Below are 25,173 nucleotides of genomic sequence, written 5' to 3'. Positions count from 1 at the left end.
AGAAGTCCTTTGAACTGAGAATTCAAGCATTGCTTGTGTTCTTTTCAACGATGCTTATCAGTGCTACAAAGCATTTATTACTCTCATTTTAAGTCAACACCAAGCGCTGAGTAGGTATATGTTCCGAGGATAGGCCGGTTTATGCCTGACCCCACGGCCATTCAGCTGGCCCTCATGTCTGTCCGCTCTGTATTGGTCGTTAGTACTGGTACTGCCGTGGGTGCTGAACGGTGCTTGGAACTTCTGTGGTCGTAAGGCTCGCCCTGTTGTCCAACGTTGACGGAAATGGATTGCTTCTAAATGCGCTCATACGGGATTCATATCCTTTTTGGGGTGGTTTTTATATGGAGTGTGGAGACAGACAATGGATGCACGCAAATAATCGAATGATGTTCAACATATGAAAGCCATTGGTAGTAGTTATAAGTTATAACAGATGTTACACATTCCTCAAATCTACATGTTTACTTCTGACTTTGTTGTCCATTCGGTCAATCTCGGAACCCGTGCGCGACGGCGCTCGGGCGGCTTTCCTGAGTTGGTAGGCTGTTCCGCATAGCGTGCCTGTCAGGCGGCGCAGCCTAACTCGCAGTGGACCAAACCGGAGTAAAGGAGACGCTTTCTCGATGGAAGTTGGAACGTGGTATGAGATCATAAGCTGTGGGAAACTGGAGGAGCATAATGAGGAATTGCTCTTTTTTTTGCCTTTTACTAATTTCAAAAACTTTTTTTCTTTAAACTGGTATGTCTTCAAATTCCATAGATCATGTAAACGTGAAGCGATGAGCAGCAGTAGGTAGGTAACTCGGGACACTTGTCGGCTGGCTAGTCTCCGCCGAGGTCCGCTGTCGGGGTCACGTCGACAGCAGCTTAACTGGCAGTTTGCAGACCATCGAGACAGCGGCGCTCTCCAGCGGCGGGCTTATCGTGGGCCGCCCAAACCTAACTAGATTGCCCGACTCTCCCGAGACTCCGCCGTGTCGAATTGGACGGAAAGTGATTTCACGGTGTGCGAACTGGAGTCGCTTTCGTACCTCCTAAATCCGTCGGCTCAGTGTCTGACGCGGCCGGCGGCGGCCGCTCGGTGCAATTCTCGCCGTGTGAGACGGTGCCGGCCGGCTCGGTGGCTGTCTGGCCGGAACTGCTGGATCGCAGCCGAGGCGGTGATCTATGTGTACGTACGTGTAGTGCGTACACTTACTGTGTAAGCTGAGCTTGGAGTGGTGTACCGTTTCTCTTAGAGAAGCTGGTAGAAGTGTCGACATTTTAGTCATTTCGACTCCTTGTTGTTCTGTTGTGAAGTGTCCAACGACAAAGTCCACCATAAATTGCTACGCTGTACGCTTGTATAAGCGCAGAGACAGCACTTTGAGTGTCTGGTCCTGCATGTGGGTTCGTTTTCACCGACCTGACCCGACCTGACCTGACGTATCTTGTTTGTTTCAGCGGCCACTGGTGCACCGCGCCGACCGTGGCAACAGCGGCGGTTTCGACAAGAGTCGTCAGTGTGAGATTCACATGCAGGTCGGCGGCGGCCACAAGGGCTGCTGCCGCAGCTGGCTATCCAAGTGAGTGCGTGCGGCGGGGTCGAGCGGGCCTGGATGTCAGGACAGGGGTGAGTAGAGACTGAACTGTCTGACCGAACGTCAACTGGGTGGGACGCGATCGGTATGGGAGTGGCTCGGCAAGGCATCTGGCTTTCTGAAAAAAGAAATACTGTAATCCGTGTTGTGTCAAAACCTTCTCAGCTAAACAAGTGGAAAATGATATTCAATCCTTCTAATCCGACCCTGTCTCAGGTTGGTGTGCCCGCTCTTACCGCTATCACGAGTCTATTGGATAACAGTCAGCACCCGGGGACCAGACGTATTTGACAGAGCCATTATCTTCGCCGTCCAGATTGTTCCCGGCAGATTTAGCCAATCACATCATCGGATCCTTTAAGCGTCTTGGGCGGGCGAATTTCTCCGAACGATACCCGTCCGATTGCTTTATAATGCATTGGATGTCGGCGTCACTGGCCCTCCATCTGCCGCTACCCGCGGATTGTGGCCGGCCACCACTGCTCGCAGATGTACACTGACCGACAGAGGTCCGTTCACGTCGCACAATCGTCCGATTCCGATATTGCTTCCGGAGCACCCTGTAAACTCAGTTTATGACGTGGAGTGTGGCAGTTTTGCTGCGTTCGAAACACATGGTTCAACAAAAGCTCGTAACGTTTCTCGGATTCTTCAGATTTAGAGGGCCTGCTGGGCCTTCTTTTCTCTGGCGATTTATCAACAGAGGAGCTATTGACTCGGAGCTCGGCTATTCGTTGGCTCAGTTGGGTGGAGGCGACTAGTCATTTTATTAGGGATTTCGTTTCGGGCGCGGAAGTTTTAGCAAGCTAGTAAGCGGGGCTGCTGGCGTCCTGAAGAAATTAACGCTGCGCCGGCGGGCGCGTAGGACGTCCTCTCAATATAACGCGCACCTCCTCAACCCGCTGGAGCTGAATGCCTCGTCGGGATTACTTCTGCTATATCATGCAAATGAATATTTCGGAATGCTTCTCAGCTACTCAGGATAAAGAGAGCCTAGCGTCCTACGCACAAACTGCTATGCAGTTTGATGTACCTATAGTGTTAGCACCGGCGGCTGCAGGCCGGGCCGCCCGGACCACCGAGCGGGCCATGTGGCGGCCGGCCGACCACGTGGCGCCTGGGGCTATGCCGGCACTGAGCTGGCCCCATAGCAAGCAGCCCGGTGATTGGCTGCTTGGGCTCCTGCCCTCGGGGCGCATGCGAGGTGACCTCGGGTCAGCGCGCGGTTGTTGAGGGTAGTTCGTTCTGGATGCTCGGCGGGGAAGTGCTCGCTGTGTGGGTGGAAGTGGTGCTCTGGCTGTGGTGTGGTGGTGGTGCACAATACAGCAAGTGAAAATATCTTAACTGGTGTGGAGAGGAGCTGGACCAGTGGAAAAGGGGACGGGACAGTGAACAGCAGCGAGTCTTCATAGCGTGCGAGTAGCCGATCATTTCCTTTCATCCGGGACTCATAACACGGCCTCTTCCGGGGTGTGTGAGGGAGGCGGCCACAGTGTCTCGCCATCGAGTCACTGAGCTTAAACTCGTTCCCCGGGTCTTGCCATCGAGGCTCGGGTGCGGGGTCTCCGCTCAGACAGGGGTGCGACCAGTCGGCTCCGGCTAACCTTGCCATCGAGGCGCCGGAGTATCGGTTGATCTGTCCGATTACAGTGGTCTCGCCATCGAGAGGCTGGAATCGGGCAGCGGCTGGCGTCTTCCTCACCATCCTGATCTACCCATCGCTCTCCTACAGTCCTTGTCTATCATCCGGCTAAATAAGTGTCGTTGGCGTGTGAAATACCAGAGGACACGTGGCGACATTTCTGGTCCTCCGCGGGCCGGATTGCGACCAGTGAGCTGAACAGGAGAAGATGGGGATAGAAAAAGAAGAGGCAAAGGATGTCAAACGGCCCGATCCCACTGCAGATGGAGCTTTTAAGGATGTTAGAGATCAAGAGCTTGCTGGTCTGCGACGACTGCGTGGTATCAAGAGGGCTGTCGTGACGAGGGTGTCCAAGGTGTTAGAGGCAGAGATAGCAAGACATCGGAACCGCGATTGTATCCAGGAAGTAAACGGAAGGCTGAAAGAAGCTTTTTCTGATTTGAGAAAAGTTCATCAGGAGTATGAAACCAAACTCAATGACGCAGAACTGGAGGAAGCTCAGGGATACGCTGATAATCTTGAAGAAGAAGAGTCGGCTATTCGGGGGAAGATCCAGCTGTACCTTCAAGAGTTGGATGAAGCCAAGTCATCAGCTGCCACTTCCCGTCACACTCGAAGTCGTGCCAAGTCACACACGTCAGCAGGCACCGCAGTTTCAGTTCGATCCAGAGAGGCTGCTGTGGAACTGGAGGACGCTGATCGCAAGCTGCGGGACCTCCAAGCTCAAATGGAAGAGAGTCGTCGGAACATGAAAGAGAGACAGGAATTAGATGAACGCGACAGGGTGCTACAGCTCAGAATAGCTGAAGAGGCCCGCGACAGAGCTGCTCGGAAGGTGCACATGTATCAGGCTGCGGAAGACGAATTGAACTGGGATCGTCGGCATGATTTCGACGAAGCAGCTGTCAAAGGAAGAAAGGCATCTGCTGAAGGTGCGGGGGTGGATCAAGCTGCCGAACCACCGCATCGCTCGAGCGTACCCGACTATGTGCCTGGTCCAAGACCACAAGGACCTAAAGCTGCTCCGGAAGTGGAGGTGGATGGTTCATCTCTGAACCCAGACAACTGGACATCAAACAGCAAAGGGCAGGAGAAGCACGGGCATCCACCTCCTGGGATGTCAGCTTTTACCAACAGTGTTCCACGTCTTAATTTACCGCGGTTCACAGGCGAACCAAGTGAGTGGCCGCGCTGGATCAGTCTCTTCAGAGCACTGGTTCACGATCAGGCATCTCTCTCTGACACGGAGCGGATGGCGCATCTACAGCAAGCAGTAGATGGAGTCGCCCATCAAGCCATCGAGGGATTCTTGTTCGATGGCAAGATGTATCACCAGGCGTTGGCAAGGCTGCACGAGCGTTTCGGTCGAGAAGGCGACATCAGTCAAGCATATCTCAGTTCCATGTTTGCGACCCCAGCTCCTTCAATCAACAACATCGCCTCAGTGGAGAGGTTCAGTTCAGCTGTCAGCAACACTGTGCTGACGCTGCGCGCTCTGAACCACTACAATGATCTGAGAGCCATCGAGAATCTGCGTCGAGTGGTATTGAAGCTTCCTGCGGAGTTGTCCTACCAGTGGGGACGAGAAGTGCATCAGATGCATCCCAAGCAGCCCGATCTGGAGATCTTCAGCAAGTGGCTGGAGACAGAGACTGCCATCTTGAGAAACTCGGCCAACCATAACCGCGATCCAGAAAGAAAAAGGCCATCCACGAGTGCACGGGAGACCTCGGCGCGACGAACAACTCTGACTACGTCGGCCACGTCTTCCCAGACGGAAAACAACCGACGTCGCTGGTTCTGTGTCCTGTGCAAGGAACAGCACAAGCTTCAGGATTGCACGGAGTTCAAGTCGAAGACGGTGGAGGAGAGGCTGGTCGTAGTGAGCAAAGAACGGCTGTGTTGGGGCTGCCTGAACAAGGGTCACTTCATGAGGGATTGCCGCTCTGCAAGACGATGCAACTTGAATGGATGTAATGCATCTCATCACCGACTCATACATGTGGACAGAAGCGCCGCTTGTAATGAAGAAAGCCAAACAGAACCAAAAACAGTGACACGAGAAGGAAGTCGCATCGTCGGCACGGCTCTCACAGAGACGACAGACACACTGCTGCAGTTGGTGCCGGTGCGGATTCACGGCCCAAACGGGGAGAGAGACGTAGTAGCACTGCTGGACCCGGGAGCGCAGACATCGCTCTGCTGTGAAGATGTCTTGGAAGAGGTTGGGGTCCCTGGAGTCCGAGAGAATCTGCAGCTACAGAACATCGAAGGAAGCGGTACCAGACAGTCGTCTCTTCGAGTTCAGCTGACGGTTAGTCCTCTGAGCACAGCGACCAGCAGAAATCGAATCGTCGTGCCCGAGGTGTGGTCTGTGCCAAGGTTGAACGTGGCCCCACCCAGCATGAGTAGCAAGCAGCTTCGCAGCTGGAAGCACTTGCAGGACCTGGACCTACAGCAGTACAACGGCGCACACGTCGAGCTTCTACTTGGTGCCAACATTCTGGAAGCTGTGCTGCAGCGAGAGGTCAGGGTGGGAGGCCCCGGAATGCCCGTCGCTATCCGGACAGACTTTGGCTGGACCCTGACGGGATCGATATCCACCCTGATTCCAAGCACAATGCGGCAAGTCATGTTCGTGCGTCAACGTGCTCCCGAAGACGCTCTGGAGGGTCTGCAAGAGTTGGTCCAAGACTGGTGGACGACCGAGGCCTTCGGCACCATGATCAACAGCTCTGATGCACGATCTCAAGAAGATCTCAGAGCTATGCGAATCTTGGATCAGCAGACCAGGAAGGTGGGGGACAGATATGAAGCTGGACTTCTGTGGGGTGAAGACGAACCGATGTTGCCGGACAACTGGAACCAAGCGTACCGACGTCTTCAGTCCATCGAGAGAAAACTCGACAAGCAGCCAGAACTGGCTACAAGGTACCAAGCCATCATCGACGGATGTGTGAAGGATGGTCACGCAAGGAAGCTCTCAGCAGAAGAAGCGGACGAACCGAAGGAGAAGCGTTGGTATCTGCCACACCACGCAGTAGTGAACCCGAACAAGCCAGGAAAGCTGAGAATCGTCTTCGACGCTGCGGCAACATACCAAGGTGTATCACTGAACTCGAAGCTCGTCACAGGTCCAGATCTACTACAAAGCCTTCCTGGGGTGATCATGCGCTTCAGGGAAGGTCTGATCGCTGTGACAGCGGACATCAAGCAGATGTATCATCAGGTGAGGATCAGGACAGAAGACCAGCCTGCATCGAGCTTTCTATGGCGAGATATGGAGCGACACCGCAAGCCTGACGTCTATCAGATGGAGGTGGTCATCTTTGGCGCGAAGTCATCACCGGCAACGGCCAACTACGTGCTGAGAAAAGCACTTCTGGACCATGGAGCGGAGACAGACAAGGTTCTCAGCAGAAGTCCCGAGCAACTGGCAAAGTCGTTCTACATGGACGATTGCCTGTTCTCTTGCATGACGGAAGACGCCGCCAAACAGCTGTACGCTGACGTGAAGGAGGCACTGGAGAGAGGAGGTTTTCACCTCACGAAGTGGAGAAGCAGTTCCCCCGCTGTGCTGAAAGGCGTTCCAGAGAGTGAGAGAGCCAGCGCCTTTGCGAGCCTATGTCTCAGGAGCTCGCACACCGCGGAAAAGACGCTGGGCATCGCATGGGAGGAAGACGAGGACACATTGGGGTTTCGTCTCCAAGCCAAAGAAGTGAGTGCAACCAAGCGTGGTGTGCTCAGCAAAGTGTCAACAATCTTTGACCCTCTGGGGATTGCTGCTCCTGTTACCGTGAGAGCAAAGATGATGATGCAGCGACTCTGGTGGAAACATCTGGAGTGGGACGAGCCACTACCCGAACCTGAGCTGAGCCAATGGTTGGAGTGGCTGAGTGAAGCAGAGAAGTTGAACGAAGTCGTGATGCAACGCTGCGTGAACCCCAGCGGCCCAGGGACACTGCGACGCCAACTTCATGTGTTCTGCGATGCGTCAGAGAGTGCTTTCGGCGCTGTGGCATACTGGAGGACAACTTCGAGCGATGGATTACACCACTGTCGCTTCCTGATCGGCAGGTGCAGAGTCGCTCCACTGAAGCGACTATCAATTGTCCGTCTGGAGCTGCAAGCAGCCGTTCTTGGAGCGCGTCTGGTGGCTACCGTCCTCGGGGAGATCACTCAGCCGCCGGATGACATCTTCTGCTGGACGGACAGCAAGGTCATCCAGCAGTACCTTGATAATGAAACTCGACGGTTCAAGACCTTCGTGGCCAACAGACTTGCAGAGATTTACGAGCTGACCTGCAACGCGTGCTGGCGTCGGAGTCAAATGACGCCCAGGTCAACTCGCCAACGAGAGGTCGAACCATCGACCCTTTCGTCTGCTCCCAGTGGCCTCGCCATCGAGGGGCTGGGAGAGACAAAACATAGGCATCTCCGTAACCGTGAGATAAACCAGCGGGGTTTACACGATCCTGACACATCGCTATCAAGCGCTAGAGGACCAAGGGTCCTCTGAGTCTGGAGGCTCTCCAGCGTCTCTCCATCTCCAGCGTGGGAGGCATTAGTCTCCGTGAGCGCTGCAGCGGCCTCGGCGCAGGCGGCGGTGGCCTCCTCGGCCACCTCAGCACGGGCGGCGGCAACCTCCTCGGCTACATCAGCTCGGGCGGTAGCTTCCTCGGATGTGGCGGTTTCTGCTTGGGCGGCAGCGATTCGTCTAGCAGCGACGACGTCGCCAGTCGCCTTTGTGCGTCGGTGGGGATATACCACTGATACCCATCATTAAACTTTGCTTAACGAAGTGGAAGTGTTTTTATTTTTCTGTTTCATGTTATACTTGCTGGTGTTTCAAGAAATAGCATTGTATTTGTTGGAATGTGAAATGGTTTATATGTGTTAGCGACGCGATGTGTACGGCAGCACGCCGGTTACCTTTCGTGAGTGTTGCCCTGCAGTGCAACACGGTGCGGGGGGATGTTAGCACCGGCGGCTGCAGGCCGGGCCGCCCGGACCACCGAGCGGGCCATGTGGCGGCCGGCCGACCACGTGGCGCCTGGGGCTATGCCGGCACTGAGCTGGCCCCATAGCAAGCAGCCCGGTGATTGGCTGCTTGGGCTCCTGCCCTCGGGGCGCATGCGAGGTGACCTCGGGTCAGCGCGCGGTTGTTGAGGGTAGTTCGTTCTGGATGCTCGGCGGGGAAGTGCTCGCTGTGTGGGTGGAAGTGGTGCTCTGGCTGTGGTGTGGTGGTGGTGCACAATACAGCAAGTGAAAATATCTTAACTGGTGTGGAGAGGAGCTGGACCAGTGGAAAAGGGGACGGGACAGTGAACAGCAGCGAGTCTTCATAGCGTGCGAGTAGCCGATCATTTCCTTTCATCCGGGACTCATAACACGGCCTCTTCCGGGGTGTGTGAGGGAGGCGGCCACAGTGTCTCGCCATCGAGTCACTGAGCTTAAACTCGTTCCCCGGGTCTTGCCATCGAGGCTCGGGTGCGGGGTCTCCGCTCAGACAGGGGTGCGACCAGTCGGCTCCGGCTAACCTTGCCATCGAGGCGCCGGAGTATCGGTTGATCTGTCCGATTACAGTGGTCTCGCCATCGAGAGGCTGGAATCGGGCAGCGGCTGGCGTCTTCCTCACCATCCTGATCTACCCATCGCTCTCCTACAGTCCTTGTCTATCATCCGGCTAAATAAGTGTCGTTGGCGTGTGAAATACCAGAGGACACGTGGCGACATATAGTTTCATCGGAAACTAGCTCGTTCGCTGCGAATGCGGATGCAAGGTATTTCAAAAGTTGTAACGGTACATACATATATGAATATATCAGCATAGAACGTGCCTAAGCTCTGTGCGCTTACAATTCCAATGGAAACTGTCTGGTCGCCGGTCGGACAATATCACGATACAGTGCCGTAATTTGTAGCATATTAGCACTACCAAACCACGTATCCAATGGGAGAATGTCTCTCATATCGGGACAGCGGCCCTGAGCTGATGTCGCTGGCGCTCGCGACAGTGCCGGTCCCAGAGGAGCCCTGACGCGGTCGGCGGTAGTGCGGCGGGACGCGGCTGCGGTCGGGTCACGTGCAGTGCCGCGGCCGGTCCCCAGGCGTCGTATTGATCGAACGTGATTGGCGGTGTCATCTCTAGGCACGGGCAGCGCCGGTGTCACAATATCAGCAGCGCCGGTGTCACAATACCAGCAAACCCAGTGTCACAATAACAACAGCGCCGATGTCACAATAACAGCGCCGGTGTCAGAATAACAACAGCACTGGTGTCACAATATCAGCAGCGCCGGTGTCACAATATCAGTAGCACAGGTGTCACGATATCAGTAGACTCGGTGCCACAGTAACAACAGGGCCGGTGTCTCAATATCAGCAGCGCCTGTGTCACAATAACAACAGGCCCGGTGTCATATCAGCCAGGCTTGTATCCCAATATCAGCAGTCACGGTGTCACAATATCAGCGAGTCCATTTTCAATAACAACAGGACCGGTTTCACAATATCAGCAGCGCCGGTGTCACAGTGTCAGCTCGCCACGTCTCTGCGGCGCCGCTGAGTCGATCACCGCACTTGACAACGGCGTCGGTCAATGATAGACAGACCGACGTTAGCACGGCAGTCCACGGTCAATAGTTAGCTCTGATTCAAACGCTCTTGATGCACGAGCTGTCAGCCTGGCTTTGTGTTTGGTTCCAGTTAACGACCTCAGCTGCTTAGGTAAATAGATATGAGATGTCGTGACTGAGCAGGTCCACGATTTGATAATCACGGATTAATCATTGACGTCGACTTGCGAGCAGATGCAATCGTTTCGGGTTCATTTGTGCGGGCAGACGCCGTGACCGCGCTGACCTCTGCCCCGACCTCTGGGCGAGCACGGCCCTCTACCCAGGGCCCGGCCTGATGGGTCGAACGTCGTCCGCGCCGGCGACTCCCCGGGGGCTCTCGTTAGGAGGCAGAGCGGAGAGAGCAGCGGCGGTACCTGTCCCGGCCGGCCGCCGCTGCAGCTCTGTGCAGCCGGCCGTGACATCGGGCGGGGTGGGCGACCGCCGACCGCACACGGCCCGGCAGGCTCCCTGTGGAAGGTCACGGTCTGGGGGGCGTCTGACTGTCGGTCTGAGTCGTGGTCTGGTTAGTCGATATCACTCCCGGGTTATCGACCAGTCATCCGACTGTCAACCTGGAGGATATGTTGGTCAGCTCAAACATTTGATCACTCATTTTGATAGATGTTACGAATGTGCACTGCCTGTTTAGTTTCGAATCTTGGTTTGGTTTTCCAATAATCATCACATTGCATGTAGACTATTGTTTTATTGTCCGACATTGGCGAAATCGTTATTGAGAGCCGCATACTAACGAAAATTGATGATAATTCCGATGGAGCCTGAAGGAGAAACAGCATTCTCCTATAAATACCTCGGGCTATTGGACCATGGCCAATCATGAATATGAACATGAAAATATACTATGTGATAAGCTTCCGCTGGATGATGCTTATTCAGCATTTTCTGAGTCCCTTTTTGTTTCGGCATGGCCGAGTGCCAATGTTTCCGTTATTTTTGTTTCTGTGGTGGCGGTGTATTTCTGCGGCATCCACGGTGGTTCTGAGGACCGTCCTAGAGCCGGCTGCCGTGTTTGCGGCTCTGCTCAGCAGTGTGTGCTCTCCACACAGAGCTGCGAGTGGGCGGCAGCCGCCCCCGCCCCCGCCCCCGCACGGGCGACCCACGCATCGCCAAGACGACCGCGTTTACGGCCGATTTGATGTCCTGTTTCGGCTGTTTTCTAAATGATTTGCTCCGTTAATGACCAGTTATGACAATTGGTGCCGACTTTATGGGTGCTGACGTTGTCTTTCGGCAGACTGAGATCTGTGCGCTGGACAGTGGGCGTGATTTGAGTGGTCATTAAAGCAGAGAGGCTTCCACGGTGGACGAGAGGAGGGGCTTCACTGGGGGCCATCTTTAATAGCGGAAAATAGGTCGTCAACGGGCGAAGACGGAACTTCATTTCAATTGACGAATCAATACGCCGATTCCCTGCTCCTTCTTTTCACATCGTTCTCGAAGTGAAGGGCACGCAGTACTCTTTCGTTCTATAGTTCATCAATTCGGTGTGCCGTCGACATGGAATGCTTCCCTTTTCTCCAAGAAGTCTGTTGGATAGATGGACATGTTACTGGGCGTCTCTCGTTTGATTATATTCGATGGTCGGCTGAGGCTCCGTATGGTGCACTTTGTTTCGCTAATGCATGTGGTCGCTTTGCCGTTAGGTTTTTTATTTCCTTGCACTATTCATAGGTCATGCCTTCAATGGACGTCGTAGGTCATGGCAATATTTCAGTGCATATTTCATCATGCTATTCGCGGCGGCGGCCTGGTGTGTGCCGTCTCCGAGCGGCTGATCGGTGCCTTCCCTGCGGAGCGGGCGCAGGGGGCCGTGCGGTGACACCGGCCGCCAGTGCGCTGACAGAGGAGCGCCGCGCTGCTGACTTCGAACGGATTAATATGACCGAGTAGCGCCGCTATCTGGGCGCGGCAGTCTGCGGCCGGGCCGTCGCCGCCGCCGCTAAGACGGGCAAGACGAACTGGGCTGCCGAGCGGCTCGTGATGAATGGACCGGCCGCGCCCGGCTAGTGATCTGACCCCATACGGGGTCACGACCTCAGTTGTACGGAAATGAAAGGGTGTTTCGGCTCATCGAAAATTTCCTGTTCTTCAGTAGGTACGGGTGATCGACGGGTGGCTAAGTACAAAAGTTTATCACAGCGATGTTTTTTGTTGTTTTTAAGGGTGAGATTTTGTTGCCGATAGCACATCCATCTTCCCAGTGTTGGTAATGGAAAGTTTGAACAGCGGATGATCAATGATGCTGGCTTTATCGTGTTTGACGGCGTCTGTGCCTTATGAATATCTTTCAGGCCTCTCTGGTGTATTATAGCGATGCTTCCAGCGCTGTTTTCTCTCGGAATGTGCAGTCAGTCGTGCTAAATCGGTTGTCCCAAGTTTGAGAGATCGTACCCAGCTATATGAAACCCCGTAAACTTGTCCCGTCTTAGAGGACAAACTTTGCGACATGCCGTCCTGGGATACATCACAACTTCTTCTGTCACAAAGTGGAAACGCTTATGTTTAGCCAACTGAAGTAATTTGAAAGTTCTTAAGACAATTTCTCTCGCTGTTTTCCGAAATTCCAATAACTATCGCATTGAGTAGGTAACTTCCTGGCTATTACTAGGAACATCCGCAGTTCCTTGTCCTTATCAAACCCAACCAAATGCGTTGATCGCTTGCATTGGCTTCTCGGTTTTCTTATTAGGTGTGCTGCAATAGTGCCTTGCAATATCCTTTTGGCTGGACTTTACTAAATATTAGATTACTTGTTCTTGTGGCACCAAATAAAAGATGCTTGTCCGGCTTCGATTTTGCCGCATCATTGTACCATCAGTTCTCTAGCTCCTAGCCTAGAGGATTCCTACTGACCGTGTCTCGTTCGTTCGACAGGTTCCCGACGCGCTCGAAACGGATAGACGTCATCGCCCGGATCACCTTTCCGCTGGTGTTCGCCCTGTTCAACATGATCTACTGGGCGACGTACATCTTCCAGGACGGTGGCCAGGAGATGAAGTGAGCCTCCGCGGCACACGGACAAACTCTGGCGACCCGGCGCGACCGGCAACGCCAGCACGCTGTGCCAATGTTTCCACTTTCACAGATGTGTATGCGAGGTAGTGATACATATATCAGCTAGCGGTACACGAGCATGGAGTGTATGGGGTGAATGGCAGTCCGCATACCGCGGGATAGATTACCGGGCTGACTGAGTGGACCCCGGGACGGAATACTAGCCGCGTCTCTCGTGCAACCCATCGAAAAGTGGTGGTTTCAATGCTCATACCTCGACGGACCGACTGTGGTGGCCCCTCACCGGTGGACTGACGGCTGGGCGGCCTGACCGGGACGGCCACCGCGATTGTGATACTGACAATGTGCTGCGGTGACAATCCTGCGCCGCCAGTCGCTCGGCTGGACGATCGGCGCGAGCGACGTGGCTCCCCTGCTGTTACGAGTTGTCTCACGTTTATAAGAGCTCCGCCCAACCGTTGGCGTTACTGCGCGGTAGAGTTTATCGTCTTCTCGGCGGGAGGGGCGCGCTCGGGGGCTCGTTCGAGTGTTACGAACGGTCGGACCGGGCCGATCCACTGCTGTCAGGATGCCGACTGTCCGATCGGCTAATTGCCGGTTGGAACGGAGCGAGTGGACGCCCCGTAACGCGTTGCTCAGACGCCGGCCGGCCGCTGGGGTGGTGCGCTGTCTTTCGTTGGCGGTGGGCTCGCTTCCCGCCGCCCGGTGTGTGCCCCGCGCCGCGGCCGGCACACTGGCTCACTGCGCGCTCTGAGTTGCCGCGGCGCCGCTGCTCGGGCGCGTCTCGTTGTGTGTGCTCTCTGACTGTTCTGTTTCCGTGCTCCGTGTCGGTTACCCGGGTGTGGGGCAGCCGGGGAGGCGTCGCCCACGTCTCGGTGTGAGCTGTCGCCGCCCGGGAGCGGCTGTTTCTGTTGGCCGCTGGGTGACTGCTAACTCGCCGCGGCGCTCTGTTTCCGCCCCGGGAGGTGGTCGTCTCGGGTTGTCCCCGACTGGCCGGTCGTGGTCACACATTCCACCAGCGCTAACCTCAGGCAAAACGAACCGACTCTGTGTTCATGTAGCGACAACGCACCCCGGGGCGAGTTTTGTAACGGCTCGACCAAGTCACTGGGAGAGCGATTATCAGTTACGGGAGCTAGAAACGAGTAGTGGGGTTGAGTGTATTTGCATTGTGTTCTCCGCTTATTGTTACTCGAGGAGATTTAACTCGTAGTTCCAATCTTCTGATCCACGAAATAGTCCGTCAATGTAAACTCCCGTCGAACTAAGCTCGGTCAATGGTGCGGACATTCACATACATCGCACACACGTCTCATCCTAGGGTCCGACACATCTCATCACTAGTGTCTGAAGTCATTTCGACATGCGCACACCGGCAGGGCGCGCCCCCGTGGTGCCAGCGCCGCTCTCAACGGCCCGTTGTTGGGTAGGTGTTAGTTCGCGTCATTTTAATAAATAAACTGAGAAAAAGTGTTTGTAAAGGATCTATGATCGGAGGCTGCTCCCGTGTTTGATACTGTTGCATGACTTGGACGGTGTGTTCGGTGAGCGCACCGCGTTGACACGTGAGTCCTCTCACGCCAACTCCCCTAGCGCTGAGCGGACGTGTCCTGTCGCTCCGTTCAGCACCTCTGTCACTGTCACCTCTCTTTGACATCTGCGGATCAATCAGCGCGCTGTGAGGGCGCTCTCCGCGCGCGCCTGTGAAGTCGGCCGGTCCCGAGGGAGCGGCGCGCCGCGCTCCGACCAACTCATTACCCGCCGGCACACCTACAAATGTCGCCACAATTTGCCGCCGGACGCGAGCTCAATAGGCGATGATTAACGTCAGGACGGCGCGCGCTGCAGTCACGGCCGACGCCGGCTTGGCACGGCGCGGCCGCCGACTCAGCACTGCGGCGCCTCCTTCAAACCAGGGAGGATGGCGGACAGCCGTCGCGGCGGCGTCCGGCTAAGACTGGCGGGCTTACTTCCAGGGCTCAGTGGGTGAAACTAACTCGGACCATGCGGATGAACTTTATAGACTCGCTAATGTAATTTCAATGCAAAACATCAGCTCGATGACATTTTGGTACTTGAGCAGTCCCATGTATCGATAGAGAATTCTTAATCTTTAAAGGCTCACGGACGATATCTGCCGAACCAATATTTATGCTGAAACTGTTGACTTGAAAGCACAGGCCAAGTGCAGCAAAGGCATAGACCTTTTCAAGGGCGTTACGAGCATTGGACTAATTGAACAACTTGTGGTATCGAGTGGTAGGAGTTGTACACTAATGTGACAGTAAACTAGCAACTTAGCTTCACTACTTCTCTTCAGCTCTGAATCTGAAGAGCTCGGAGAAAAAGTTGACGACCATCAACCGCCCGACGTGCTGCTCCGTCTGCGTCCGTCTTGTGGCGTCGCTGTTCCGGTCTCTGGGTCCTCGGCTGCTGCCGGTCGGGACACCTCACCAATAACAGCGCAGCGGATTAATGACGGCCATTTCGCCGAGGCGACGGTCGCTGTTTTGCCGTGCGATGAAACGACGCCATTGTCGCTCGAGAAATTCGCCAATGTTTGCCCAGACCAGGCCACTGAGAGAAATTCTCTCATGATATCGCGATGCCTCGGTCACTCAGAAGCCCCGCTTGGTTTCACTTCTGACAACAAAAGAAAGCCTGATATGAAACGCAATAACAAAAAGGAACACCAAATTGACAGTGATGTGGAGAAAACAGCGGCGAAACCCTTCTACCCGTCGGCGATATGCGCGATCGCGGCTCTCCCATCGAGAAGAGGGCGGTCTCGACCGCCCGCAGCATATTTCCCGATTGATCAGTTCTGACAGAGCGCTGACGTTTGGGAACGGCGGCGGCATCCCTTTGATCTCGCTCGGGGCGTCTCGGCGCAGGCAAACACGCCTCCATCGAGGGCCGTCTGTCGAACCAAGCAAGGGGACGCTACTGGTTTGGGGCTACCAAGCTAAAACCTTTCGGGGCAACCGGCCTGTGCTTCCCGAGCTTTCAGAGTGACAGGTGTGTAAGGCCACGAGTGGGTCAGCCCAGGTCAGGATGGAAAAGACATGGAAGGCTGAGCCCAATCGACAGTTATCAATGCATATCGAGATTAGTGGTGCGAGGTATTTGCCTGGCCAAAGTACCGCTTAACTATTAGTAACCTTTGTGAGAGTCGATAGCTGCCAGTCCGTAAAGCGGGTGAGAACTTCTCATTCGTACAAAAACGTACGCGACGACAGTATGACAGGCGCCTTCCCTACGTCTTACCTATCTGTCTCCATAAGTTGAGGTCCCGCTCCTCTGCCTCATACGGCCGACCTCTCTGCCGTCCCACCGATCCCGGCGCGGGCCGTCCCAGTGCCGGTCGTTCGGTATCCCAGGTCGGCGCCTCGTTACCGTCAGGCCCTCTGGCTGTCGCCGGCAGCCGTCGGTGGCGGCGCTGGCGGCGGACAGGTCACAGCGGGGGGCCGACAGCGCCGCCGCCCGGCCCGATAGACTGCTGAGTGGAGGGCCGACGGCTGTGAATATTCAGGGAATATTTCCGCTCCGGTCCGGGAGAGCCGCGGCAAACGATGCCCGGAGTCGGGGAGCTCTATTGGACGGCCCGGGCGCTGGCTCGGACGGGACACGGGGAGGCAGAAGAGGAGGGGCTCAGCTAATGGATCCCGCCCCGCACACCGATCAACTACAGTAACAGCTCTGCCACAGTCCGTATATAGCCGAAGTTAGATAATATTTGAGTGTAGAAATGGTAAGATAGTAATGCAAACGCGTGATTGCATTGCGTATTATTTTTTGTTGACCTATTCGATTTTGCTGCTCATTTGTTGCCGCTTACAATTAATATTGACATTAGTTTTAATACACGCCTAACACCGTCATTGATCTGATAGATTTATCATTTGTTTGCTTCCAAACGAACGATTTGTTTGTCAGACTTAGCATAATCGATTGGCGCAGATAGTGACATCCACCCCCATTCGCGCAACTCGCCGTTTCGAGCAAGTATCAACAAAAAAATAACCATTCATTTACCCAACGGTACAGTGAGATTTGTATTGGCTCGCTTCCATAGACGCGCTCACAAATGATCTCAACATGAACACACAATTGCGTTCGGTGCCTGCACCCTTCTTTTACGGATAAGTTCAAAACGTGAGTAGCGGGTCACTCTGAGACTTCCAAATGATGGGGAGTGTTAACAGTTGTTCAGGAACGGACTTGTCATTGGTGATGACTTGAGTTTCATTTGTACAAAAGCATATGCCACAAAAGTCTAACCAGCACTTTTCCTACCGCAAATCTGCCTCCGTAAGTTGGGGACATGCCACGACGCCACCGTGTGCCTAAATAACGGATCCACGCGGGTGTCACCAGCCAGCACAGAGTCCAGAGATTGAAACACAAATAACATATGCACAGTTTAGTATCACTTCTTAGAGTCCTTTTTGTCTTTATCGTCCTTTTTGTCGTCACTCTTGCTGTCCTTATCCTTGTCCTTATCCTTATCGTCCTTCTTGTCCTTGTCCTTTTTGTTACTTTGCGACTCCTTCTTCTCGACATCCTGGTTGGAGAGCTTGTTGTCGATGAGGTTGTGCAGCGCGATCACTGAGCGGATCATCGAGGCCAGGTACACCACCAGCATCTGGTCGTTGGTCTTGACGTACAGCGACTTGACCAGGTCGCCGTGCGTGATGTCGGGCAGCAGGTTGAAGATGTCCTGCAGCGCGTACACGATCTGGTGGTTGACTGGCAGCTTGCCGTCCACCACCTGCTGCAGGTAGTTGCGGATGCCGCGGATCTGACCCAGCAGGCCCTTGAGGCCGACCAGCTGGTTGGTGATGCGCTGCGAGAGCGTACCGACGGTGGTGTCCTTGACGTCCCGCAGCAGGTGCTCCACGCCCACCTCCTCGGCCTCCTCGGCGCCGATCTCGGTCGGCACGTGCTCGAACGTCTTGGAGGTGGGCGTGCCGTCGTCGTGCACCTCCTCGTAGGCGACGTACGCCTCGGTCGGCAGTCCGATCGACTTGGGCTTGGCGTCGATGATGATGAGCACGGAGTCGGCGCAGTACTTGCGGATCAGCTCGTTGATGGCCACGTCGTTCTGGTGCAGCTTGGGGCCCGTGTGGTACCAGCCGACGATCTTCTCGCGGGCGTTCACCTTTTTGAACATGCCGTACATGCTCTCGAGGTAGTCGTGGTCCAGGAACCACACCGACTTGTCCTTGTCGTCCTCGTCGAACGGCACGGCGAAGCTGTTGGACACGTCCAGCACGCCCTTCTTCTGCCAGCTGCCCAGCAGGACCCCCACCACCCGCTTCTGGTTGCCGATCTTGCTCATGCGGTTGAAGTGGTCGACGACACTGAGTAGCACCAGCGGGTGGACGATGATTTTCTTCACATTCAGCTCCAGGTCCTTGGGACCGATGGAGACCTTGAGGTCCTCAGTTTTGGAGCTGGACACAGCCGCAGCAGCCATTTTGAGTGTTTACAGCAGAATTCACCAGAAATAGGTACTCAACAGTTTCACCTGAAAGAAGAGAAACATTGTGTAAGACATACAATATCTTGGTCAATTACCTTCTTCCACATACCACTGTTGCATGAAGTACCTACCTATTAAGTAAAGACTACATAGCTTGAGTACCTTGTTCCAATGGAGTCACCAACTAGTCTTTTTGGAATTTCTCCAATAGATCAGTGATGCTATCACCATATCAATATCGATATGCACGATGTGTTTGAAACAAGCTAAATAATAGGTACATCTTGTGCAAAAGCAAATTAGTGCAGTGTGTACTTATACTTACAAAGAAAACATTGGGAAAATCATGTGATAAAACATCTTACAGCCCAATATACTAATGGTATATTTGTATTATGGAAAGCATTATTTCTTAAAGCTGGAAATATTAATCAATTATCCATTTTCTTAGGGATGAAATGGTGCACTCCTGGATATCCTATTCAAAGCAAATATTTCCACTTAATTTGTTTAAAAAGCATGACCAGGGATAGCATCCCTGGTCATGCTTTTTTTTTAAAGCATGACCAGGGATGCGGAGCCATGGAAATTGCAGACGGCTTCGGCTCCGGCTCCGGCTCCGGAGAAAGAAATCGGCTCCGGCTCCGGCGGCTCCGGCTCCAATACTCAGTACATCCCCTATGCAATTAAATACGAGTGGAAGAAAAAAAGACGATGGGATTGATGCACGTTGCTTCTGTATTTGCATAACAAGGTTATTTTCATATTTAAATACCACATGTTTTATTGTTTTACTGCCTTGAACTGTCAAACCGAACTAGGTCAATAATTTTTTCCTCTTCAAAAAAAGGAGCCGGAGTCGCCCCTTTTTTGACGGCTCCGGCTCCGGGCTTTCACGGCTCCGGCTCCGGGCAAAATATGCCGGCTCCAGCTCCGCACCCCAGAGCATAACTAAACCTGATTCAAGATTGGTCAAATTGTGAAAATGCCCTTTTTCTGATTCACAAATCAGCTCATCAATTGCTGCCCAGATTACCAACTGGAAGGCAGTAGCCAATACTTGCATAGCAAGCTTTCCTTCACTGTAGTGCCCAGACTCTGAGACACATGGGTTCAAATTCTGTCAATCTGTGCATTCCATCATCCAGACTGCAAAGTGTGGCAGCAGCAAACAATTGAAAAGCCATACCAGCTAGATAAGGGTGACAATCCACACCAGTAAAGAGCCAAAAAACAGCCAAACTGGAAATCAAAATCTGCACCAGCCAGCAATGAAAAATTATAATTTGAATTTTACCATCAGATATAAATATTCACACTTCAATTTCCAATGTGAAAAACTGCAACAGAAGGATAACTTCCGTGGCCCAGCCCCCCTTAAACTCCCGAATAGAAAGTAATACACCCATGCAGTAGTCCAGTAAGCATGTCATCAGGGCGCTGTTTGGTCACAGCTTTTTATCAGCAGGCTGCGAGCATGCTGCTCATGCTGTTTCTTGGCTCCTCATTGGTCAAATTCATGTGGTTCATTCATTCATTCGACCAATGAGAGGCCAAGAAGCGCCAGCAATAACTTCTATATTATATAGGAAAACCAGCATCCCAATGCTGCTAAAAGCAGCGACCAAACAGAGTTCAGGCCTGCTTGAGTTTGTGTCGGGCCGGCTTGAGTTCGCTTGTCGGGCCGGCTTGAGTTCGGCCCTGTACTGCCCCAAGTAAATTACACATCGCACACAGGAAACGTGCACCCCATGCTGCCTGATTGCCCCTGCACAGTCAAAGCTCTTATTATAACTATCACTCTTTGCATTTCAATTTGTAGGTACTTTGCAGTCTGGTTCATCACAATATTCCAATGCCAAAAAGCCAAATTCATCAAACAAATCAAAATAAAAAGTAACCAAATATTGAACAAAGACATGATGACATGGATAATCCTCAGTGGCATATTGTTGTTCATGATACCGCCGGACCAGCACTAGTCGAATGTCATGATTGCCATCCCCAGTACAGGCCAAGTGGCCTCTTATCCCGATGACCAACTAAGGTGATGTAAGATGTGGTAACATGTGGTCATACTGACACTTTGCTTAGAAGACATTAAACACAAATTTAGGAATAAAAGCGTGATACGAAGGCAATGATGCGTGACAGGTGACTCAATGGCAATGACAATGATATGATGCCTTCGGCCCTGCGTGACTCAGACTCGTCTTGAACCATCTGACCTAAAACCCAAATGCCTTCATTCTTCTTTCGCTCCGTAAAAATGCATGCTCTTACCTCATGCTCTTACCTCATTGGGTTCCATCAAGTCTGTAAGTAGGCAGGGAAGGATAGGCTAGAGGATAGACAGAACCCTACACATATAAGACGCGCCAGCCAAAAATTAAGCCAGTCATATGGTAATGTCATGCAAGACTTGACTGGAATCATGCGCCTAACAGGTTACACAGTGCTAACAAGTTTTGCTAGAATCGATAAAAATTTCCGATAAGTATATATAAGATAATACAGTGTACACCTATTTCCATGCTCATAGAGTTCATTCTGTGAAAGTCTACTGCACGTTTGAGCGCTGTGAGATAATACACGGATAACACAGTGCATACCTATTCTATGAACTTATATAGTTCATTTTGCAAATGAGTGTTTATTGCACGCTTGAACGCTCTGAGATTGGGTGCGCAAACGGCATCCGGCGATAAAGAGTTCCATAGCGGAATACATCGGACAGAGAAAAATCGCTTCCGGGTATCAGTGACAGTGGAGGGAATATGTATCTTATGACGATGGCCCCTGGTTCTAGAGCATGGAGGTGTGTGAAATAAGTCATTGGGGTGGATGCAGGACTGAGCATTAAATATTTTCCAATACAGGATCAGGTCAGCCCGCAGAAGCCTACCATACACTGAATATAGTTCCAACTTTTTTAGGCGTGTTCCATAGTCAAGGCCCGCCATGCCGTCAATATGTTTTGTCCACCTTCGTTGGACTCCTTCAAGCGCACGAAGATCTTGCACATACCCAGTGTTCCACAAGCATGACGCATATTCAAGAATCGGTCGGATATGAGACAAAAATAGAAAAAGCATAAAGTTAGCGGATCGACAAACTGTGGATTTTAAAAGACTTTCAGCCATCCCCCCTGCCTTATGGACGGTAGCCTGTATATGATCGTGAAATTTAAGCTTGACATCGACAAGAACACCCAAGTCCTTTGCCTTGACTTCTACTGGTATCCGTTTTCCGTCTAGAAAGTATGAGGGTTGGTCCAGTCCTGGAGAAGATCTAGCAAAACGGAGTGCTACACACTTATCTGCATTAAAGTTAAGACCCCAAGACAAGGCTGTTGCATGAATAATGTTAATGTCTTCCTGTACGTCTTGGCATGCAAGAACATTTACATCTGATCGACCATTGGAGTCTGTACAAGAATAGATTTTTAAATCGTCGGCAAACAGTTTGTAGTTGCTCTTTAGCTGGGATGCAATGCTGTTAATATAAATAAGAAAAAGGATGGGTCCAAGAACAGATCCCTGTGGGACACCACTCAGCACTGCTTTAGGCTGACTTGATTGGCCCTTGATACACACTTTCATAACTCGATCTTTAAGAAAGGAGGTTATCCACTCTAGTAATCTACTGCGAATCCCAAGGCTGAACAGCTTATCGATAATAAGGTCGTGCACCACCACATCAAACGCTTTGCTAAAATCAAATAGAATCACATCATTAACTGCACCTAAATCAGTCTGTCTTGACACCATGTCATAAACCAGGAGAAGCTGATCAACAGTAGATCTACCTGATCTAAAGCCAAACTGGTGAGGGTTCAGAAGTTCTTGGGATTCGAGGTAGGACATTAATTCTTTACAAACTATCCTCTCCATTAGCTTGGATGGAACAGACGTAAGGCTTATAGGGCGGTAGTTGAGAGGGTTGTATCTCGCCCCTTTCTTAAATATAGGTACAACCAGAGAGGTTTTCCAGGCAGATGGCAAGGACCCATTCTGGAGGGATCGGTTGAGTATGAGAGTCAGAGGGTATGCTAGGTGAGTGGCACAGTTCTTCAGGAGAAGGGGGTGGATTTCATCGGGCCCCATGGATGAACTGCCATCAAGGTGGAGAAGACCTTGAAGAACTTGGTCCTGAGTCAAGGTGATGTTTTCAAGCAATCCATCTGATTGCTGGTGAGGATGTGGATGCCTTGGGACGGACCTACTATACACAGAGGAGAAACAGTCTGCGAATTGGTCTGCCATGGATTTAGGGTCGTCAATGAGTTGGCCCGATTGCAAGGTGAGTGGGCCCACAGTGGGTCGGCCTGTCTTTTTCTTTCGAAGGTAGGAGTGAAGGAGCTTCGGGTGATCCTGGGATCTCAGGATAAGACTTTCTTCATACTGAGCTTGGGCTTTGACTGCATATGTTTTGCACTGCTGGTTAAGATTGGCAAAAGTGGCATAGCTACTACGGGCCAGTCCAGAGTGGCGGCCAAGCTGCTTCCTAGCCGACTTATACTTAGACCAAGCAAGATGTCTCCGGTTAATAAGGCTAGTAGGAGGTCTGGTAGACCAAGGTGGCGTACAGGTTCTTGGGGATTTAAGAGGGACACATTCAGTTGTCACCTGCTTGAGGATCATGGAAAATTTATTGTAGGATGCATCAACATCACAGTAAGCCAGTTCGAAGTCCCAGTTGACTTCGCTCAACAGTTGGTTGGCTAATCTAAACTTTCCTTTGTGCCAATCTCTCTGGTTAGGCAACTGAGTTTGTGGCATCGTGTCAGCTAAGGCAGCGCTGTCAAATATGTAGTCAAAGGACACTGGGCAATGATCACAGCCTGGTAGAGGAGCCATAACACTGATGGATCCAATCCGATCAGGCTCAGTGGTGAGGACTAAGTCGAGGATATTGCCCGACCTGGGATAGGTTGCTTCGGTAACCCACTGGTGGAGGCCAAGGGAGAGACAAGTGTTGAGGAACATTTGTTCGAGGGGGGGACAGTGGAGAGACAGGCTGGACCAATCAACTGCAGGTAAGTTAAAATCGCCTAACAAGATGACCTCTTTGCCGCTACAGAAGTTAAGAATGTACTCATTTAGCACTTGGTTTGATTCCATCGAATTTGATGGGGCTCTGTACACAATTAGTACATAGATATTCAGTAAAGTAATACGAAAGGAAAGAACATTTGCAAGGGGATGAGACACTGTGTCAAAGGTATGTTTATTATGAATATAGCAGCATACCCCATGCTTATATACATGCCCACTTGTATCATGACGAATGAGTGAGTACTCAGGAAGTTCAACAATGGAACTGAGAAGATGAGGAAGCAGATGGGTCTCTGTAACACAAATAATGTCCCAACTATGCTTTGTGGCATTTTCCCTAAGCAAGTTGAATTTTGATGGCAACCCATTGATGTTTGTCAACATAAACTTCATAACACTAGTATTTTGAAGGTTGCCAGTACAGTCTGGGATGGGCACTAGTTTCCCTGAGCATCTTGTGGGGGAGCTCCCCCAGAAGCAGAGGGCCGGGGGCCAGTTCTATTCTGGGGACCATCCCCGGCTGGATCCTGGGTCTGTGCAAGCTCCTCCCGCCTGGCCTTCCGACGGGCAAAAAGTTCTGCCCTTTGGGCATATGTGAGATCTCTGGAGATATAAACGTCATTGTACTCTGTGTTCCGTAAGGTTTTTGCCTTCTCCAGCACAGTCCTGCGGAGTTCATCATCAGTGATTTTTGCTCGGTAGATACCGGTGTGACCTGAGATGGCAGAAATGTCAGAGAGACTGACCTTTCTGCCCATCTGCTGCTCTGTCAGTTGTTCAAACTTTACAGCAAGGTCACTACCAGAGGTTGCATACACAGCCATGATATTTTACGAAGTACGGAAGCTTATGAAATGCACAATGACTTACAATAAAGACAATTATAACCTCAGACGTCCTATACCATCACGCCGGTTACCAACAACACGCAACGCGCTGTGTATTTCACTCAATATACCCTGCTGGACGCCGGTGAAAACAGGGCGCCGGAGGGCATATTAGTCACGTGACATTTGGAACTTCTCCCGCTCCATGGGCCTTCTATATCACAAACGTCACGTGTAAATTTAACGAACCTTGATCAAATCGCCCCAGGCGCCCTGTTTTCACCGTCGTCCACCCTGCTGTGTATAATAGTGCGGCACATTTGCGCTATAAGTGCGCCATATTTGAGATGATTTCGAATCATTGTCGTCGGTCTCTACAAATAAAAATCAATTGATAAATGTATCTTGTGAATGTTTAAAACTTTCTCAGTCAAAAATATTTACAACTTAATTTCAGAAATTTTCAAATAGTATTTGCCATCGCAAGCAATTATGAATAATTACTTTGATGTATTTTGTTGGTCTTGATTGATTTGAATTTGGCAGCTGAGCAGAGGAAAACAGCATAGCAAAGAAAAAAACTATCAAGGAAACAAATACAATTCACGGCAATCCTTATCTTGCGCTTCGGCTTATAAAATGTGTTGCGATATATTCTCGGTAATCTTTATATATGCCTTAGTATCGGAAAGCAGGAAAGATATAAGAGAAAAGCCGTAAAACTAATGTCTCGGTGCTGTCGACCACTAGCCTGACGACTTGAACGGAGAACCACATCACCCTGCGATGACAAGAAATATTCTTAAGTAGAAAAAATGAATGACTTATTTCATATTCAACTAGAGATGCATTTTCAAACAGGTTGATTCTGCACATGTAATCAAAGAACAAATTCACTGAATTTTGCCAAAGTGATAGAAAAA

At 51.9% G+C, this 25,173-nt stretch overlaps 2 protein-coding genes across 10 annotated transcripts in view; one reads left to right on the top strand and one right to left on the bottom strand.

The window, feature by feature from the left end:
- LOC122365724 (glutamate-gated chloride channel-like) overlaps positions 1-15,691 on the top strand; it is a 102,134-nt gene extending 86,443 nt beyond the window's left edge. For all 3 annotated transcript variants that reach the window (XM_043337173.1, XM_043337174.1, XM_043337175.1), the window contains 2 exons: positions 1,447-1,568; positions 12,741-15,691. In XM_043337173.1, coding sequence (XP_043193108.1) covers positions 1,447-1,568; positions 12,741-12,867 — 249 coding nt within the window. In that variant the 3' untranslated portion in view covers positions 12,868-15,691. The remainder of the gene's footprint in view (positions 1-1,446; positions 1,569-12,740) is intronic.
- A 1,232-nt stretch (positions 15,692-16,923) lies between these two features.
- Positions 16,924-24,451, bottom strand: LOC122365722 (26S proteasome non-ATPase regulatory subunit 7-like). Of its 7 annotated transcripts, none has more exons than XM_043337169.1 (2): positions 24,435-24,451; positions 16,924-18,411 (listed from the first exon to the last, which is right to left on the bottom strand). In XM_043337169.1, exon 2 carries the CDS (start codon positions 18,358-18,360, stop codon positions 17,311-17,313), a length of 1,050 nt encoding a protein of 349 aa, XP_043193104.1. In that variant the 5' UTR covers positions 18,361-18,411; positions 24,435-24,451; the 3' UTR covers positions 16,924-17,310. The 7 variants fall into 7 exon arrangements, with proteins under 7 accessions (XP_043193104.1, XP_043193100.1, XP_043193107.1 ...); XM_043337165.1 differs by lacking the exon at positions 24,435-24,451 and adding an exon at positions 24,294-24,382; XM_043337172.1 differs by lacking the exon at positions 24,435-24,451 and adding an exon at positions 24,347-24,362.
- Positions 24,452-25,173: the final 722 nt, after the last annotated feature.

This window comes from Amphibalanus amphitrite, unplaced genomic scaffold (genome assembly GCF_019059575.1).
Source record: "Amphibalanus amphitrite isolate SeventyFive unplaced genomic scaffold, NRLGWU_Aamphi_draft 000759F_arrow, whole genome shotgun sequence".
NCBI lineage: Eukaryota > Metazoa > Arthropoda > Thecostraca > Balanomorpha > Balanidae > Amphibalanus > Amphibalanus amphitrite.
This window is presented reverse-complemented; position numbering and strand designations above follow the sequence as displayed.

Bases quoted from the DNA above. Each gene is read 5' to 3' on its own strand.
- LOC122365722 (XM_043337169.1), bottom strand. From the start codon at position 18,360: ATGGCTGCTGCGGCTGTGTCCAGCTCCAAAACTGAGGACCTCAAGGTC.